Here is a 17,853-nt window from a genome sequence, read left to right as displayed (position 1 = left end):
AAAACTTAATGGTATGGAAATTGAATACTATAAGGTATTTATTGAGAAAGGAATTACAAAATCAGAAAGGCCTCCCTTTAAGAAGGCAACCAGACCCACAAAGTGAACAAGGCTGGACTCCACACACCTCCAACCCACTTCACCTGTGGTCCTTCAGGCAGCTTCCCAGATTCACACAGTCTCCTGGAGGCCACAGTAAGGGCCCAAGGCCCATACACAGGGCAGTGATGATCATGGTTGGCTAGGCTATGGTCCTACCAGGGCAAGCCAGGGCACTGAGGGAGCACCTTCTGTCTTGGCAGTGGCTACCTATTCAGGTGATGAGGAAGACTCATCACCCAGCATAGAAGGCAGCTGCCACTGGACACCTCCATTACTTGACCACAAGAAGGGCTAGGGCTTCACTCAGAGTTCTAAGGCTTCTGCAGCCCTGCCGCCACTCTGGACCCTGCCTCTGCCTCTTCTGGAATGATTTGTGGATTTTGACTCCTGTTACTGTAACCTGCAAATCCAAGAGACACATCAATCTGGAAGACAAGAGAAGAGAACTGCTTCTTCAGAATCAAAAGAAGACTGGCGTGCTACCTCTGGGGAATTCCCAGAGGCATACCTTGCCATACCTGGAGCCAAACAAAGAGCATGCTTGCTAGAAAGGCTTCCTGTCAGTTGTGTAGAAGACAGAATGACATTCTGACTCAAGGGGAAGCTGTGCAGGTTCACAACCAATCAGTGCCATCTCACCTTCAAAGACTGGGGACATACTGTGCAGTCCTTTTTGTAGAAGTGAGAAGTACAAGATTACTCTGCAAGAAGAAGATTCCAGGGACTTAAAAACACAAAGGCTTGCACATTGGTAGCCCTCTGAAATGTTGACAATCAGGTTCTAAAAAAAAGTTCTATATTAAAGTTATGGAATTTATGTGAAAGTAAATGTCACTTTATAAACAATAACAACACAGAATGAAGAACATTATCTGAGAAGAAACCTTCTATCAACTGATAAGCAGCAAAGTTTCTTGTTTGGACCTTAAACTTGTCCATTAGAGGAAGAATGAAATAGATTGCCAAAATGGCCAAATAAGATATTATGAATCCTCTAACTATAGTGGTTGCAAGGAAATTATCCCTCCAAATCATGATACCAATAGGAAAATGACCTCCAAGTGCTTTGTGTGTTTTCTGAGAGAACAGAACCAAATGCATCAGAAAAACCACATAGCTGAGAAGCCCTACAAATGTGACAAGTGTGATAAGAAATTTTTTTCATATATCGGAACTTCATAAACACAGGACAGACCACACAGGAAAAAAGGTCTATAAACGTGATGATTGAGATAAAAAAACTAAAATCTATATGTACTAAATGTTTAAGAGCCCAATATTATAAAACAAATACTACTAGAAATAAAGAAAGAGAAAGGCCCCACTCAATACAGTAACAGGGACTTCAATACCACACTCTCCAACAGCATAGTGAAAAGTGACAAACTGATTTCAAGGCATACTTCAGAGCCATAATAACAAAACTGGCATAAAATCAGATCCACAGGCCAACAGAACAAAACAGAATGCCCAGAAATTAATCCACACGTCTTTAGCTAACTGGTTCTTCAGAAAGGTGCCAAAAACAGACTACTGAAGAAAAGACAGCTTCATAAATAGTGCTGGAAAACTGGATATCTCCATGTAGCTGAAACATAATCCATATCTCTCACCTTGTACAAAAATCAACTCAAAGTAGATCAAAGACCTTAGTGTGGGACTTAAAACTCTACTAGAAAAAGACATAGCAAAAACAATTCAAGATACTAGCACAGACAATAATTTCCTGAATACAATTCCAAAAACACAAGATAAAAAGAGAAGGTGAATGGGATTCCATCAAGTTAAAAAGCTTCTACAGGGCTGGGGATGTGGCTCAACCGGTAGCGCGCTCGCCTGGCATGCGTGCGGCCCGGGTTCGATCCTCAGCACCACATACAAACAAAGATGTTGTGTCCGCCGAGAACTAAGAAAAAATAAATAAATAATTCTCTCTCTCTCTCTCTCTCTCTCTCTCTCTCTCTCTCTCCCCCTCTCACTCTCTCTTTAAAAAAAAAAAAAAAAAAGCTTCTACATAGCTAAGGAAATAGTCAACACAGTGAAAAGACACCTACAGACTGAGAGAAAATCTGACAGCTATTTTTCTGACAAAGAATTAATATCCAAAATATATTTTAATACACAAAAAGTGACCAACAAAAAAAAACAAGCAATCTAATAAAAAAATGGCAATCTGGATCATTAGCCATCAGGAAAAATGCTATTCAAAAGTACAATAAGATCCCACCTCATCCCAATTAGAGTTGCTATTACCAAAAGAAAAAAAAAAAACTAGCAAGAATATAGGAAAAAAATAAAATCTTGCACACTGTTGGTGAGAATTAAACTAGTATGGCCACCAAGTAAAACAGTACAGAGGTTCATAAAAAACAAAAAACAACCAAAAAAAAACCCCACTATATGATTCAGCTATAACACTCCTGGGTATTACATCTAAAGGAAATAAGGTCAGCATACAAAAAGAGATACCTCCATACCCATGTTTCTTGCAACACTCCTCACAACAGGTGAGATATAAAGCCAAGATGCCTTGCCTATCAACAGATGAATGGATAAAGAAAATATGGTATGTATACACAATGGAGTATTACTAACTCATGAAGAAGAATGAAATCCTATCATTCCCAGAAAAATGGATGGAACCAGAGGACAATATATTTAGCAAAATAAGCCAAACATAGACAAGTATTGTATGTTTTCTCTCATATGTAGAAACAATGAGAGATACAGACAACCTGAAAATTAAAAAAAGATAGGGGAATTATTAGAAACTGTGAAGGGGCAACAGGGAAGAGTGGATGGACATGATTAACACATAATATCTGCACATGTAGAAATACTACCATGAAACCCATTAATTTATATGATTAATATGTGTTGATAATTATCATTTTAAAAAAAAGGAAGACAGGGTGTGGCTCAGCAGTAGAGCACTTGCCCCCCATCTGTGAGGCACTGGGTTGGATCCTCAGCACCACATAAAAGTAAATAAACAGAATAAAGATACCGCGTCCATGTATAACTAAAAAATATTTTTTAAAAAACAGCTTGAACTTTTACTTCCAGATAAAATGGAATAACAGGAGCCAAATCTACCCTCTCATCTGAGATGTGACTTTTTTAAAAAGGACAGAATAAAAGAACTATTTAAAATACATCAAGCATCAAGCAATGAAGGACAGAAATCCATAGGGGATAAAAACAAGAGGTAGGTCCTACAATTGCCCCAGCTCACCACATTCGAAAGTCATAGTTTAGAAGACTAAATCAGTGCACAGGGCAGATCATGAGGGAAAAGAAACTTGAACAGAAAGAGAAGTCCAGAGATTTTTCAGAGATTTCTGTTTGAATATTAGAAAAGCAACAAGATCAGTATATGTGTGTGAATTAACCACAAAGCTGGGGAAAAGGCCATCCCAAAAGACTGGAGAACAGTCTTTCTGATATTCACACAGGGCTAGAACAGTACCTGTTCCCATAACCAGACTGGAAGCTCTCATAATTTGTAGGATATGTTATATAAGACTCAAGAGTTTGCTTCACTAGGGAAGAATAACCAGTCCTAGACTCAATAGTACTCACTCCCTACCTAGCAAAAGATCAAACTCTTCCAGTGAAACTTAACTGCATCCAAGAACAACCTGAAGACTATTTACAAAAATGTGAAAACACTCAGCACCCAGAAAGGTGAAATTCACAATGTCTAGCCCCCTTTCAAAATGATAAGGCTCGTAAAAAGAAGGGAATTAAAACCCATGACGAAGAAAATTAAACCAAATGAAACTGACCTAGAACTAACATACATGGGCAAAAATATCAAAATACTTACTATCACTGCACACCATGTGTTCAAATAACTAGAGAAAAAATTTAACATGTCAACTGAGGAAAAACAGTTTATCCTGCTACCATTTGATCCAGACACTCTTACACCTAAGAATTTACCCAAAAGAAAAAAAATTTTTTAAAAGGCCATACAAAGTTTTGTGAATAAACATTCATGGCTGTTAAGTCAAAAATCTGAATAAGTCAACGTCTATCAAGAGGCAAATACATAAAGAAATTATGATATATCCATACAACTATGAATACTACACAATGACTTAAGGGAATAAATGTTATATAACAATATAAACGCAAATACAATTGTGATGCATTAAAGAAGCCAATCCTCCACCCAAAAAAACCAAGGATACAAAATCCCTGAACATGCAAATTAATCTTTAGTGACAGAAAACATCCTCTGGTTAAACCCAGGCCAAGAGGAAGGAGCATGAGAGCAATTACTGAGAGGAACAGTAAAGCTTTAGGGAGCAATGGATAATCATTATGTTGAACATCTTCAACTGTGGTGATAGCTTCAAGGGATTAGTTATATTTGAGACAACATCATGATTTTTATGGGCTCTAGTCACTTCTTTGCTTTCATGGGCCCTTCCACCATAAAATATATATATATTTAAAATTTATAATTTAAAACTGTGTTGATATAAAGATGTGTTAGTAATAACAGATTAAATCATTTTATGTATAAAAGTCCACTTTTTTTCTTATGACTTCAAAGAAATTAAAACACCTTCATGGGCCCCTAAAGTATCAAGGGCCCTCAGCACTGCCTGTTGAGCCTAAAGACTTAGTCAACCCCAAATATGACAATCCTTATCAACTGTATACTATGAATATATACAATTTATTATATGTAAGAAAGGTATTTCCAACAATCAGATCTAATATGAGAATTAAGTAAATCTCTCTTCCTATGGCACTTTAATTAATATATGTTATAAATTCCTTTTATTAAAAAAAGGTAAAAAAGTCAAGAGAAAACATTTACTCCACAAAGCACTAAACTATCTGCTGATTAATCCTATTTATAAAGTCTTCAGGCTCACTGAATTACAGATGTGTTCTCTACAGTAAGTAACAGATATCACTGTTTATCTCTTGCCATTCAATATAAGCGGTCTTTTAACAAACAGTTTTACAACACAGACTATCCCAATCCACCTAAAGTAAGAGAAAGACATTTTAGAGAACTATGTAGAAGAAACATAGCTAACATAGAACATAGTGAAAGATCAGAAATAATACCTACCATTAAATATTTACAATTAACTAATAATTAGTCATTACTATGGGTGGAACTTATTTGAAAACACCATCACTGAAGATAGAATTAGTTAGGATGAAGCCATACTGGAGGAGATGAAGCCATACTGGAGGAGGTGGGCCTTTAAAACAACATTAATGCTGTCCTAATAAGAGAAAAGACAATGAGAAGACATTCATAAGGGGAGAACATCAGCATGTAATGATGATGGCAAAAAGTGAAATGCTGCAACTGCCTACTAGGAATGCAAAAGATCAATGCAAACCATCAAAAGGTAGGAAGAGCAGGGAGGGGTGGCACACACCTGTGATCCCAGCTACTGGGGAGGCTGAGTTCTCAAGTTTGAGAACTGGGCAACTGAGACAGCCCCTGTCTCGAAATAAAGTAAAAAGGGCTGAGATGTGTAGCTCAGTAGTAGAGAACCCCCAGGTTCAATCTCCAGTACAACAAATACAAAAAGAAAAGAAAAGCAAGAAAGAAGTTAGTAAAGATTCTCCCCTATAGGTTTCAGAAGGAGCATGACTCTTCTGAGAATTTTCTTTTGAACTACTGCCTCTAAAACGGTTAGGCAACAAATTTCTGTGGTTTTAAGCCACCAAGTTTGTGATACTCTGATATAATAGACCTAGGAAACTAAAACATTATGCTGTATGTAATTGCTTACAATAAACCCATAGGATTTTCCCACCTACGGCTAATTCTTTATTCAAAACTATGAAAATATTACAGTACTTTCAGAAAGTCTTTCTGTTGGCTGGCAGTTGTTTACAACATGCTTGAGTCAAATAATAATATTTCTCATAGCTTTTAATCCGAAAACATTCTTATAACATGGTAATTTTTGATGTTCATTCCTCACACTGGCAAGCTGAAACATAAACTGTTTTTTTCTGACTCTAGAGCCCATCAAGCTTATTCAACTATTCCAATAGATTTAAAACAAAAACAAAAAACTTATGAAGCCTGGTGAAAACTCATCTTTAAATTTTTACCCCCCAAAATATTTTAAATATATTAAACTTCAGTACAAAAAAGTTTCTGAAATTCTGACATTTATAAGCCAGCATGAATTTATAAAAGTTACCAAAGAATTTTAAAATATTAATTTGTTGAAATGTAGTATATATTATGTTAAGTTGATAAAAGTTTCTCAGTTTCAACAATTTATACTTCCTCATAAATTTTTCCAATCTTTTTGGGAAAGAACAAGACAATCAAACATAACTTGAAGAGTATAGTCTATGGTTTATTCATTTAAGAGCAGTGGAGGAAGAAAAGCTTAAATCCAGTTACTATAGTTAATCTACTTTTCTTTGAGGATCAATCCTAACAATGACCATCAACATGGAGAAACTTAAAAAAAAAAAAAAAAAAAGACAGAGTTACAATAACTTCCTTAATAGCTTCATTTTGGATTAACAGCTTTAAATCTGAACCCTAAAATTAGAAAGGAAAGAAATCCTAAAGGAAAACATCATCCTTCCAACATAAATCTCTCAAATCTTCTTTTAGCATGGCGTACTATTTAAACAGAGGAAGAATCACTATAGAAAGCTCTAAATTACTGAGTTTTCTAAGTTAATTAGGGAAGAGACCCTCAAATTACTAAAAATGACAAAGAGATCAAGATGGAGATATTTGGTCACTAAACTGTTTATTCTTTTAGAAGAAAAAGTTAAAATTAGTTTTTCTTTTGTAAAATGAAATTATTTACAGATTAAGGAATATATGTGAATTAAAAACAGGGCTGAAGATGTAGCTCAATGGTAGGCAGAATGCTTGACTAGCATGTATGAAGCCCTAGGTTCAACTCCCAGTAGCTCCTATATATACACACACAAACATACATACAAATACATGTATATTTAGTATTAGTTAGGACTCATTCTCAGTCACATTACTACATTGCGTACTTAAAATATATTACATTAATATAAGCACTACGCTAGTTATCAGAATCATCTCATTAAATCCTAATCACCTTACAATAAAAGCACTAATATTATTACCACTCCACAGACTAGAAAGGGGGACACATAGGATAAGTAACTTACATCATATCATGGAGCCAGTGAGAGAGCTATATGAAAATCCAGGTCTGCCTGCCCTCAAAGCCCACTCTTAAGTCACTACTACACTACATTGATCCTAAATTGGTTTTTACTGTGATACAAACATTTCATCTTGTTACATTTCATCACATATTCCAGGACTATGTATAATCTTTGCCTAAGTAATGTTGAGTCACCCCACCAAATAATATTTATTATGAGCAAAGAAGAATCCAAGATATTTTAAAATATGCTCAGCTTTATTAAAAAATATTTTTAAAAAAAAAACTAGAAAAGTCCTGAACCCTCTGTTTTAGAATAAAATTTAACCAAATAGTTCATGTGGACAAGCTCTCCTTTATAAGACATTTGCAGTTAATAAATATAGGAAAAAGGAGAAAATTTAAAAATCAATGTTTTATAACCCCTAATAAAATAACAGATCCAGGTAATGCATAAGTGAAAAATTATTAAGTGACAAGTATATGGGAACATTCCAATGAATGGATTGCCCCAACTAATTACCTTACATTACACAAAACAAGGTACCCTGCACCACTTCTGAAATATTTTGATTAAAACCAAAGTAAATACAATCATATTACTAGCTCTGCCAGTATACAGAAAATTCAAGGAACATACCTGTTTGCTAAATGACCCCAGCATAGTCACCCTAATCCAGAATGTGGAACATTCTAAAGAAATATCACACAAGTCCTTCAACAAATAGAATCAAAAAATGGGGGGAATTTTATGGATTTTAAAAGTTTATGAGACATGTCAATCAGAGACCTCGTCTGGACCTTGATTTGAACAAGCCAACTGTAAAAAGGGCATTCCTTTGATAATCAGAAAATATGAGATGATACAAAGAAAGTATTATTAATTTTGGTAGGTACACAAATGACATTTTGGTGAGACACAAAATATGTCTATATCTGATAATGATCACACTAAAGAATTTACAGGTGAAATGTAATGGTGGATATTTATTTTAAAATATTCCAGGAAAAAATACGAGCAGAAAAAGTAAAACAGAAATACAAATGGCAGGATATTAATTGCTGTGGAAATTGGGTGACAGGTGCATGCAGAGTTCATTATACTATTATCTCTACTTTCGAATAAACTTGGAAACTTCCTAAATACAAAAAGTAATAATGTGTATACCTTGTTTGGATTCTGATTCCAACAAACCAATTTTGAAAGGGCAATTTTGAGATAACTAAAGAACACAGGCTAGATTTCAAATTATATGAAGGATTTAATAATTTCGTTGAATGTCATTAGAGTATTAATAGCTATTTTTAAGTCTTCTTTTAGAATTATACACTTAAGTATTTAAGAGAAAAACAATAATATTCAGAGAAAATCATCCCAGAGAAAATATCTAGAATTTGCTTAAAAGTACCCCAGGGAAAACAAACAAAAAGTATGGAGAAGAAACAAACAAAACAAAAATGGCACAATGTTTATAACTGCTGAACACAATAAGTAATTAATGTAATTAATTTAATTAGTCTAATAGTAAAAATTCTGTTATGTATGTTTGAAAAATTACATAATAAAAAAGTTTTTAAAGAATGACCTCTAGGCTTAGGAAAATACTAAATATAAACAAATAATTGCAAATTGCTTTCATTTTCTGAGGTTAAAAGGATAAGTGAATAAAAATATATACAACACATAAATAAAATATATCTTAAGATACATATCACAAAAAAGACACAAAAGAGAAATAGAAATATATAAATTTAAGAAATATTCAGATTTTCATGAGAATTAAGGAACTAGTCATTAAAAGACTGCAAAATTGGGTGAGGAATATAGTAGGCACTCAATAAATGTTTCTGAATGAATGAATATTCTATAAATTATCTTATTTCATCTTATAGAAACTAAGACTGTTCAAAGTCTAAATTTCTATAAACATTATAACTTAATTCAACCTGTACACTTCAAAATAATGAGGCCCAGAATAACAAAAGATATATCTCTGTTTACATTCAAAACATTTACTCACTTCATAAGACCTGAATTCTTCTTACTAAATGGTCCGATGATTTTGAACATCAGTTCCACAACTCCATTTTTCCCTAAAGATACTGAATTCACAGCTGAAAGGGAGAGAAAAAGATACAAAATGATTTAAAAACTTCAGTAACTGAAAATATGTACACTTACTGATACATAGCCAAAAATATATACAAAGTGTTTAATAAATGTGAACTCAAGTCACTCTTAGCTTAAGTCCACCTTAATTAAATGCTTAAGGGAAGATGTTCTTTTTTTTCCCTCTTTTGTTTTATGGGAAGTTGCAAGGAAATTCTGAAACAAATTACAGACCAAAAATATATATATATTACAAAAAAAGACTCCAGCTGGATGCAGTAGCACACGCATATAATCCCAGGAGCTCACAAGATTAAGGCAGGAGAATCTCAAGTTCAAAGCCAACCTCAGCAAAAAAAAAAAAAAAAAAAAAAAAAAACCACTCCAGTTGCTCTATTTGTTTCTTCAATCAATTTGGTCAACATGGGGATTGAGAGACAATAGTAAACAGTCTCTGCCTTGACAAAGCATAGTGTTGAGAGAATGAGAGAAACCATAAACAAATAGCTACTTAATTACATTCCAATAAATTGTGAGTTATAGGCTATTTGGGTTACATCACCCTGCTCAACATTTTCAAATCTGAATACATATATTTTTTAAAATTTTAGATGAACTATGCTAGTCAGTGGCTAATTCAATAAAACACCACCAAAAATGTACCTCTTAATGTTTTGTAAAATGATATTAATTTCCTCTTAGTTCGTTACTTCGTTATCCTTTCTAATTTTATGGTTGTGCTTTCTATTTCCTTGATTATATTTGGTGATTTAGCCATTTTGGTTTTTTTCTGTAATTTATTTTTTTTATTCTTGGTTGTTCAAAACATTACATAGTTCTTGATATATCATATTTCACACTTTGATTCAAGTGGGTTATGAACTCCCATTTTTACCCTGTATACAGATTGCAGAATCACATCAGTTACACTTCCATTAATTTACATATTGCCATACTAGTGTCTGTTGTATTCTGCTGCCTTTCCTATCCTCTACTATCCCCCCTCCCCTCCCCTCCCCTCTTCTCTCTCTACCCCCTCTACTGTAATTCATTTCTTCCCCCTTGTATTATTTTTGGTCTCTTTATGTTATCCCATATTTCTTGGATGTTCTGCTCATGGTTTCTTACCAGTCTTGCTGAGCTGTCTATGTTCTTTTCAAGTTGAAATACTTTGTCTTCATTGTCTGATGTTCTATCTTCTAAGTGTTCTACTCTGCTGGTAGTATTCTCAATTGAGTTTTTAAGTTGGTTTATTGCTTCCTGCATTTCTAGGATTTCTGTTTGTTTGTTTTTTATTACCTCTATCTCCCTGTATAGTTGATCTTTTGCTTCTTGGATTTGTTTATGTAATTCATTGTCAAAGTGATCTTTCATTGTCTGATTTTGCTGTCTAATGTCTTCCTTGAGACTCCAGATCATCTGAAGCATGTATATCCTGAATTCTTTATCTGACATTCCATCTGCTGCAGCTATTGCCTCTTCTAAAGTTGAGTTGACCTCCATTGCTTGTGGTCCTTTCTTTCCTTGTCTTTTCATACTGCTCGAGTTGCTTTCTGCTTGGTGAAACTGTTGTGTTTTTGAAATTTTCCCCCTATATATTTATAATGTTCTTGTATAGTTGAAAAGTCTCCCTAGCAGGGCGGGCAGCGGCTGTGCTCCTCCTCCAATTGGAGTGATCTGTCTACCACGCTGGCGGGCCGCTGGGTCTGTTCTGCCAGTCGGTTGCAGGTCTGCCTACCTTGCAGGCGCGGGCAGCGGCTCTGCTCTGCCCTTACTCCAATTGGAGTGATGTGTCTACCATGCTGGCGGGTCGCTGGGCCTGTTCCGGGCGTGGGAGGCGGCTCTGCTCTGCCCCTACTCCAATTGGGGTGACATGACTACCACGCCGTCAGGCCGCTGGGCCTCTTCTGCCGGTCGGTCGCAGGTCTGCCTACCTTGCGGGCGCGGGTGGCGGCTCTGCTCTGCCCCCACTCCAATTAGGGTGACGTGACTACCACGCCCGTGGGTCGCTGGGCCTGTTCCGGGCGTAGGCAGCGGCTCTGCTCTGCCCCTACTCCAATTGGTGTGATGTGTCTACCACGCCGGCAGGCCGCTGGGCCTGTTTCACCGGTGGGTCGCAGGTCTGCAGCCATTTTGTTTTTAATCTAATTCAATTTTCATTTTTAAATCAATATTTTTCTATTTTCTAATGTATGTCTTTTATTTTTTTTTACTATCTCATTCCTCTACTCTCAATATTATTTCTTTGCTCTTCTCTAGTTAGATAACTAATTCATTCACCTCCTTATGTTCTTTTTAATTACACAGGTGTTCATTACTTAAGTGTTCAAAGCTATTTTCCTTTAAGCACACCATATTGTCAAAGCATAGATATATACACATACTCACACTTATGTTTATATGAGTTTATGTACACGTGTACACACACACACACACACACACACACTCACATTTCCTCATTATTTTGCAAAGATATTCTGCAATAATACATACCCTACAATTCAAATTTTAGGTTCTTTCACTAAACACTCCAATTTCACAGTCAGAGAATAAAAAGGAAATGCACGTATACCTAAGTGAGCATGTGTGCTTAGCAAAACATTTTATCTGAGTCGATCTCTCTCCTCAATATATTTTTCAGAGGCCCCAGTACTGTGGTTTTTCAGTTCTGCCACTTCCCTACTACTAAAGATAAGTACCCCACCTTTCCTTTCAGCTTTCTTCTCATCTGTGAAAATCCCAAGAGGTATACGGTTTTTCAAGCTGCAATACCCTCATATTTTTCCACAACTTTTCCCACAGCAACCTATTCATCACCCTCTAGTCCTTTACAATTTAAGGAGGTAAGTGAGAATTCTCAAGATTTGTCAACTTGCCTTCTTAACCCAAAAAACTTCTGTTGAATTAAACTTAAAAGAGCTAAAACAAGAGAAGATATTAAATCTTCTCTTTCCCATGAATTTGAGACATCTGCAATCTGTATACGGGATAAAAATGGGAGTTCATAACCCACTTGAATCAAATGTATGAAATATGATATGTCAAGAGCTATGTAATGTTTTGAACAACCAATAATAAAAATAAAAATAAAAAGATTTTCATTTTGTTTAACGTCACAACACCTGAGTTAACTAAAAGTCACTCTGAAATACTCACAATTGGCAGAATACACTCGTAAAAGCTGAAGACAAGGTAGAACCAAGCGATGATTCTGCAAATTCTGTTTGACCAAACTCAGAGTTATATTCAGAGCCCCATTAATTCTAGCTTTCACTCCAAATTTTTTATCTGTTTAAAAAAAAGTTATTCACATTTACTTTTGAATAAAATGAAGTCATAATGCAATGACATTTTTAATTTAAATTATGAATTCATATCACCAAATATGAAGTTGACCTATAAAGTTATAATCATTTCTTGTATGATTTTTTAAATACTCTATGATTTTTAAAATACTTTTGAAGCATGCTTAAAAGAATGTGAGGGGCAAGCAAAAGATAGGGCAAAAGGACAGAGGCTGGAATAGCCCAACACTTAGGTTGTCAACACAACCTACACAAGCAAGTCGGTCTAATTCAACAAGTTTATCAGAATACCATCACATAGTTAAGAGGAAGTGTAGAGAATCTAAATGTCCATTCCAACATTACTAATTTAATATGGGCAGTATCCTTTTCCTACTTATGAAAGAATATAAATTAGGGAAAAAATGAATAGCTTATGTAACTAATACTATCAAATCAATGTCTAAGGGATATAACTCAACATAAAAAACAAAGTTCTTTTTTATTATTATTTTTAGTGGTACAAATTTATGAGGCACACTAATAATTCAATACATGCATCAATATGTAATGATCAAACCATGGTGGTTAAAATTTCTATCTCTTAACATTTTTAAAATTTTTGATTGGCACATAATTGTACATATTTATGGGTTATAGTATGATATTTAAATACGAGTATATACTATATACTGACCAAATCAGGATAGTTAACATTACTAACTCCTATCATTACTTTGTGTTTGGAAAGCACTGTTCTTAATTAGTATTTTCATCAAGAGATTAAAAAGATTTTTAAAAATTTAAAGAACACGTGGACTGGGGCTGTGGCTCAGCGGTAACTATACACTCGCCTGGCGTGTGTGAGGCACTGGATTCAATTCTCAACACCATGTATAAATAAATAAAGGTCTATCAACAACTAAAAAAGTATTTTAAAAATTTTTAAAATAAGAATTTAATAATATTAAGATTTAAACAAAAGAAGCAAGAAGGTCCAAGAAAAAGAGATATGCTGTGAGCAGCAGAAATTTTAAGTCAAAAAGAATTAAATGTTGTTAAAGAAATATTACTCTCGTTTTACAAGAAATAAAAAAATGAAAATCACTCAAGAAATGACTGTACAAATCTCTGAATAACATAAAATTAGAAAACTAAGACAAATAAAGAAAAATGGAAACTTAAAATATGTAGGAGAAAATAAGGATGACCTTCAACTTGAATGGGACATTAACTTAGCCAGATGCAATGGCACATGCCTGTAATCCCAGCAGCTCTGGAGGTTGAGACAGGAGGATCATGAGTTCAAAGCCAGCCTCAGCAAAAGCAAGGCACTAAGCTACTCAGTGAGACCCTGTCTCTAAATAAAATACAAAATAGGGCTGGGGATATGGCTCAGTGGTTGAGAACCCCTGAATTCAAACCCCAGTATATTAAAAAAAAACATAACTTAAATTTCACAAAAAGTATAAGAAAGATAAATTGTTTATAATTAGAAATGATGCATGAAACAACAATATTCATCAATAAACAAGGTTTTCTTATTTTATTTTCCATTTTTACTTCTCACAAAAATCCCAAAAGGGAGGCCTTAAAACTCAAAATCAGGTTAAAAAAAAAAGATACCAATAACATATTTGTTAACAAACTTAACATATATTTGAGTCCTAATGTCCCAAATATACATAGGAATTAAAGTCACCTGATAGTTGAGTTCTTTAAGAGCAACACATGCTTAAAGTTCTATTTAAACATTTGCACAATACACAAAGATATACTTGAAATACACATAAATACATAAACTATGTATACACATAATTTTGGGGGGGCAGGTACTGGGTTTTGAACCCAGGGACAAGCATTTTTAACCAGACACTTGAAATTTAATACCCATATGCAAGTCAAAAAGCAATGCCAAAACTCTTAAATCACAATTGAAGAGTTAAGGGAGTCATTTTAATCTTTGTGCAGATATACAACTATAAATTTAGCCTTTATTCAAACAACACCTTCCTCTGTTAACCTAACCTAAATTGATTTTCTTCTTTGTCTACATCCATTTTTATAAATCTATATTTTTTTAAATTGACATGTCCTACTATTGTAATAATTGGTCTCATAATTTTCCATGTCTATTTTGGTCTCTGTAAGTTCCCTGAGAATTCTAACAATGCAATAAAATTATGACATGAATGAAAAGCAGTGATTGTTTACCTCTCTGTAGAGGAAGGAATCAAGATGGAGGGAGGAGGAATGGAAAAGGGGAGAAACCGCAGTTTAAAATTGACCTGATTATACTATGTGCCTATATGAATATATCACAATAATTTCCATTTTTATGTATAACTATAATGTACCAATTAAAATAAATTAATAGAAAACCAATAGAGTCAAAAATACCCTCTATATGAGTATCAAGAGAAAGGGGATGGCAGAGGGAGGGGAGGTCACAGGGTAGGGAGGTCAGGAGACTGAAGTGGGGCAAACTATTTTATATGCATTTATAAATATGTCAAAATGAACTTGAAAATTACATAAAACTATGATGCACTAATAAAACAGATTTTTAAAAAACTAAGCAACTTCAGGTATAAAGAATTGATTATATGGGGCTGAGATTGTGGCTCAGAGGGAGAGTGCATGCATGGGGCACTGGGTTCGATCCTCAGCCCCACATAAAAATAAAAATAAAAATAAAGATATTGTGCCCACCTATAACTAAAAAAATAAATGTAAAAAAAAAGAATTGATGATACAAAGATGGTTCTAGATTCAGTAATCATACAAGGGAAACCCTTACCTTTTGGTCCAATCTTTGCAAGAACAGAATGAATCTGCACCATTAACTCCTCATGTGGGGGAGAATCTTTGCTGGCATTTGTAAGTAATTGTAACAATATTTGTGAACCACCTTTGGTGACTAAGAAACTTGCTCTTCGACCTCCACCTAAATTTAAAAAAAAAAAAAAATTTAACAGCATATTTTAACAGCATATCTTCTCCAGTATGTATCACAATTGGTCAGTATTGCAGACATTAAAGTGCTGATTCCTAAAATCAAGCAAATACTATCAAAATCATATTTTGTGTTATCTCATTTATCTAATCAGAAAGTAGCCCACAAAGAGTGAACACGAGTAATACCAAAATTCTAAGTTTAAAACTCTAAACTTATGTTGCAGGGGTAATTTGAGGGATATTTGAATATATGCAAACAAAACAGCAAAGGAGTATGGTATTTCAATTTCCAATCCCAATACTTAGAATACCTTCTATATGAGTATAAAAAATTCAAAGTACAGATGATACATGGCAGATCACTATTTACAAACAGAAATAAGACCAAAGAAACAAAAACTTACCAGCTGAAACCAGCTCAACAAGAATGCTCAAGATATTTAGCGTAGTTTGAAGATCTTTAGTGTTCTGAAATAGATAGTTGATTGGCTTTATTAAAAATGGTAAACAGGGGCTGGGGTTGTGGCTCAGTGGTACAGCGCTTGCCTAGCATGTGTGAGGCACTGGGTTTGATTCTCAGCACTGCATATAAATAGATGAATAAAATAAGGTCCATCAACATCTAAAAATAATATTAAACATGGTAAATATGTGAAGCTCAAACTTTTCATACCTCTTGGAAACTATCTATATTTTATAAATGGCCTTCTCAATTTGTCTAGGAACAAATGTATTCAGGTTTCCACTATTCTCTTATTCAGTTTTCTTTTTGCCTCTCAGAACTTTTACAAATATATTTATAGCTATCATTTTCTTAGTATCGACATTATTACAAAAGGAATTAATTTGTAATTTAAATTCCTATATTTCTACCAAAACAGATCTACCAGATAATAAAAGTAAAAGAACTGCTAAGATATAGCTCAATGGTACAGTTTTTGCCTCAAAACTGAAAGGATCTGGGTTCTGCCCCAGTGAAGGAAAGAAGGAAGAGAATAAGGGAAAGAGGAAAAAAGAAGGAGAGAAGGAGAAAAAAAAATGAACTAAAATTAAAAAGGCACTATAATATATATATGATGACTACTCAGTCACCTAGCTCCTGTCTCAAGAAATAAATATTATCAATTTCTTATGAGTTCTCCCTAAAATAATATGCTCATAAAAGAGATTCAAGCATGCACACATGAGCAGACATATTTATTTTTCCAAATGGTATTGCCCTACAGATATTATTTGGAACCTTGGCAATTTTCATATCAATAAATAGAGCTTCATTATTCTTTTTAAAGGCTGAACAATAAATTCCATTATATGGTTATACCATTTCTTATGTAATCAGTCACCTACCCATGGGATATTCAGGTAATTTTATTTTTTTTTCCTGGCCTTTATTTTTATTTTTTTTTTTTTTACATACAATAGTGGAATGCATTACACTCATTATTACCCATTTACAGCACAATTTTTCAGAACTCTGCATATAAAGCATGTTCAAGCCAAATTATGCCATTATACATGTACTCTTTTTTTTGCATTACTCAGGTGTTTTTAGTATTTTACTATTTAAAATTTATAGCAAATAACTAAGCAAATATGTTTATACGTGATGAAAATATATTTCTGTATGTAAAATAAATTTTTAGAATTTCTGAGTCGAAGATACTACCAAATTGCTCTCCTTGGAATAATTTACACTCTCATCAGCAATATAGAAGGAGAGTACTATTTTGTAAAGCCCAGACAACCAATCTAATAAATAAAAATGCTTAAACATGGTACTCTGGTTACTTTTATTAAAAGTGATGCTTAATCTCTACTGACATTTATCTTTCTTTTTCTGAGAACTATCCAATCATAACCTTCACATGATTTTCTACTGGTTATGAACTTTTTTCCCTTACTGATTTATAGTTCCTTATGTTGAAGAAATTACATGAGTTCAAAGAGTTTTTCTGTATTTTCCAACTATCTATAGAGTTTTCTTCAACACTTGTTAATGTAGTTAAATTAATGCAGCAAGCTTTTCTTTTACGACTCCCACTTTTTATACTTAGAAAACTTCCTTGTTATAAGAATACTTTTTAATTTCTCTCATTCCTTCCTCCAGTATATGATTTTATTTTCAATGCCTACATCTTTGCTTTGTGGAAGTAAGAATCCAACATCATGCTTTCCCAGATGGCTATCAATTTGCCCCAGGCTCTGTTTGTTAAGCAAGCCCTCTATTCATCCGTGA

The 17,853-nt window shown here is 34.1% G+C and overlaps 1 protein-coding gene across 8 annotated transcripts in view; it reads right to left on the bottom strand.

Moving 5' to 3' along the window:
• The window catches only part of Agtpbp1 (ATP/GTP binding carboxypeptidase 1), a 169,106-nt gene that overhangs the window by 97,640 nt on the left and 53,613 nt on the right, over positions 1-17,853 (bottom strand). For all 8 annotated transcript variants that reach the window (XR_003302792.2, XM_026410611.2, XM_026410615.2 and 5 more), the window contains 4 exons: positions 16,022-16,085; positions 15,460-15,606; positions 12,532-12,663; positions 9,287-9,380 (listed from right to left, as the gene is read on the bottom strand). Coding sequence is in view for 7 of the 8 variants with exons in the window: in XM_026410611.2 (XP_026266396.1) it covers positions 9,287-9,380; positions 12,532-12,663; positions 15,460-15,606; positions 16,022-16,085 (437 nt within the window). In the remaining variant the exon portion in view is untranslated. The remainder of the gene's footprint in view (positions 1-9,286; positions 9,381-12,531; positions 12,664-15,459; positions 15,607-16,021; positions 16,086-17,853) is intronic.

This window comes from Urocitellus parryii, chromosome 4 (genome assembly GCF_045843805.1).
Source record: "Urocitellus parryii isolate mUroPar1 chromosome 4, mUroPar1.hap1, whole genome shotgun sequence".
Classification (NCBI taxonomy): Eukaryota; Metazoa; Chordata; class Mammalia; order Rodentia; family Sciuridae; genus Urocitellus; species Urocitellus parryii.
Note: the sequence above shows the minus strand (reverse complement) of the source record. Positions and strands in the feature narration are given on the sequence as shown.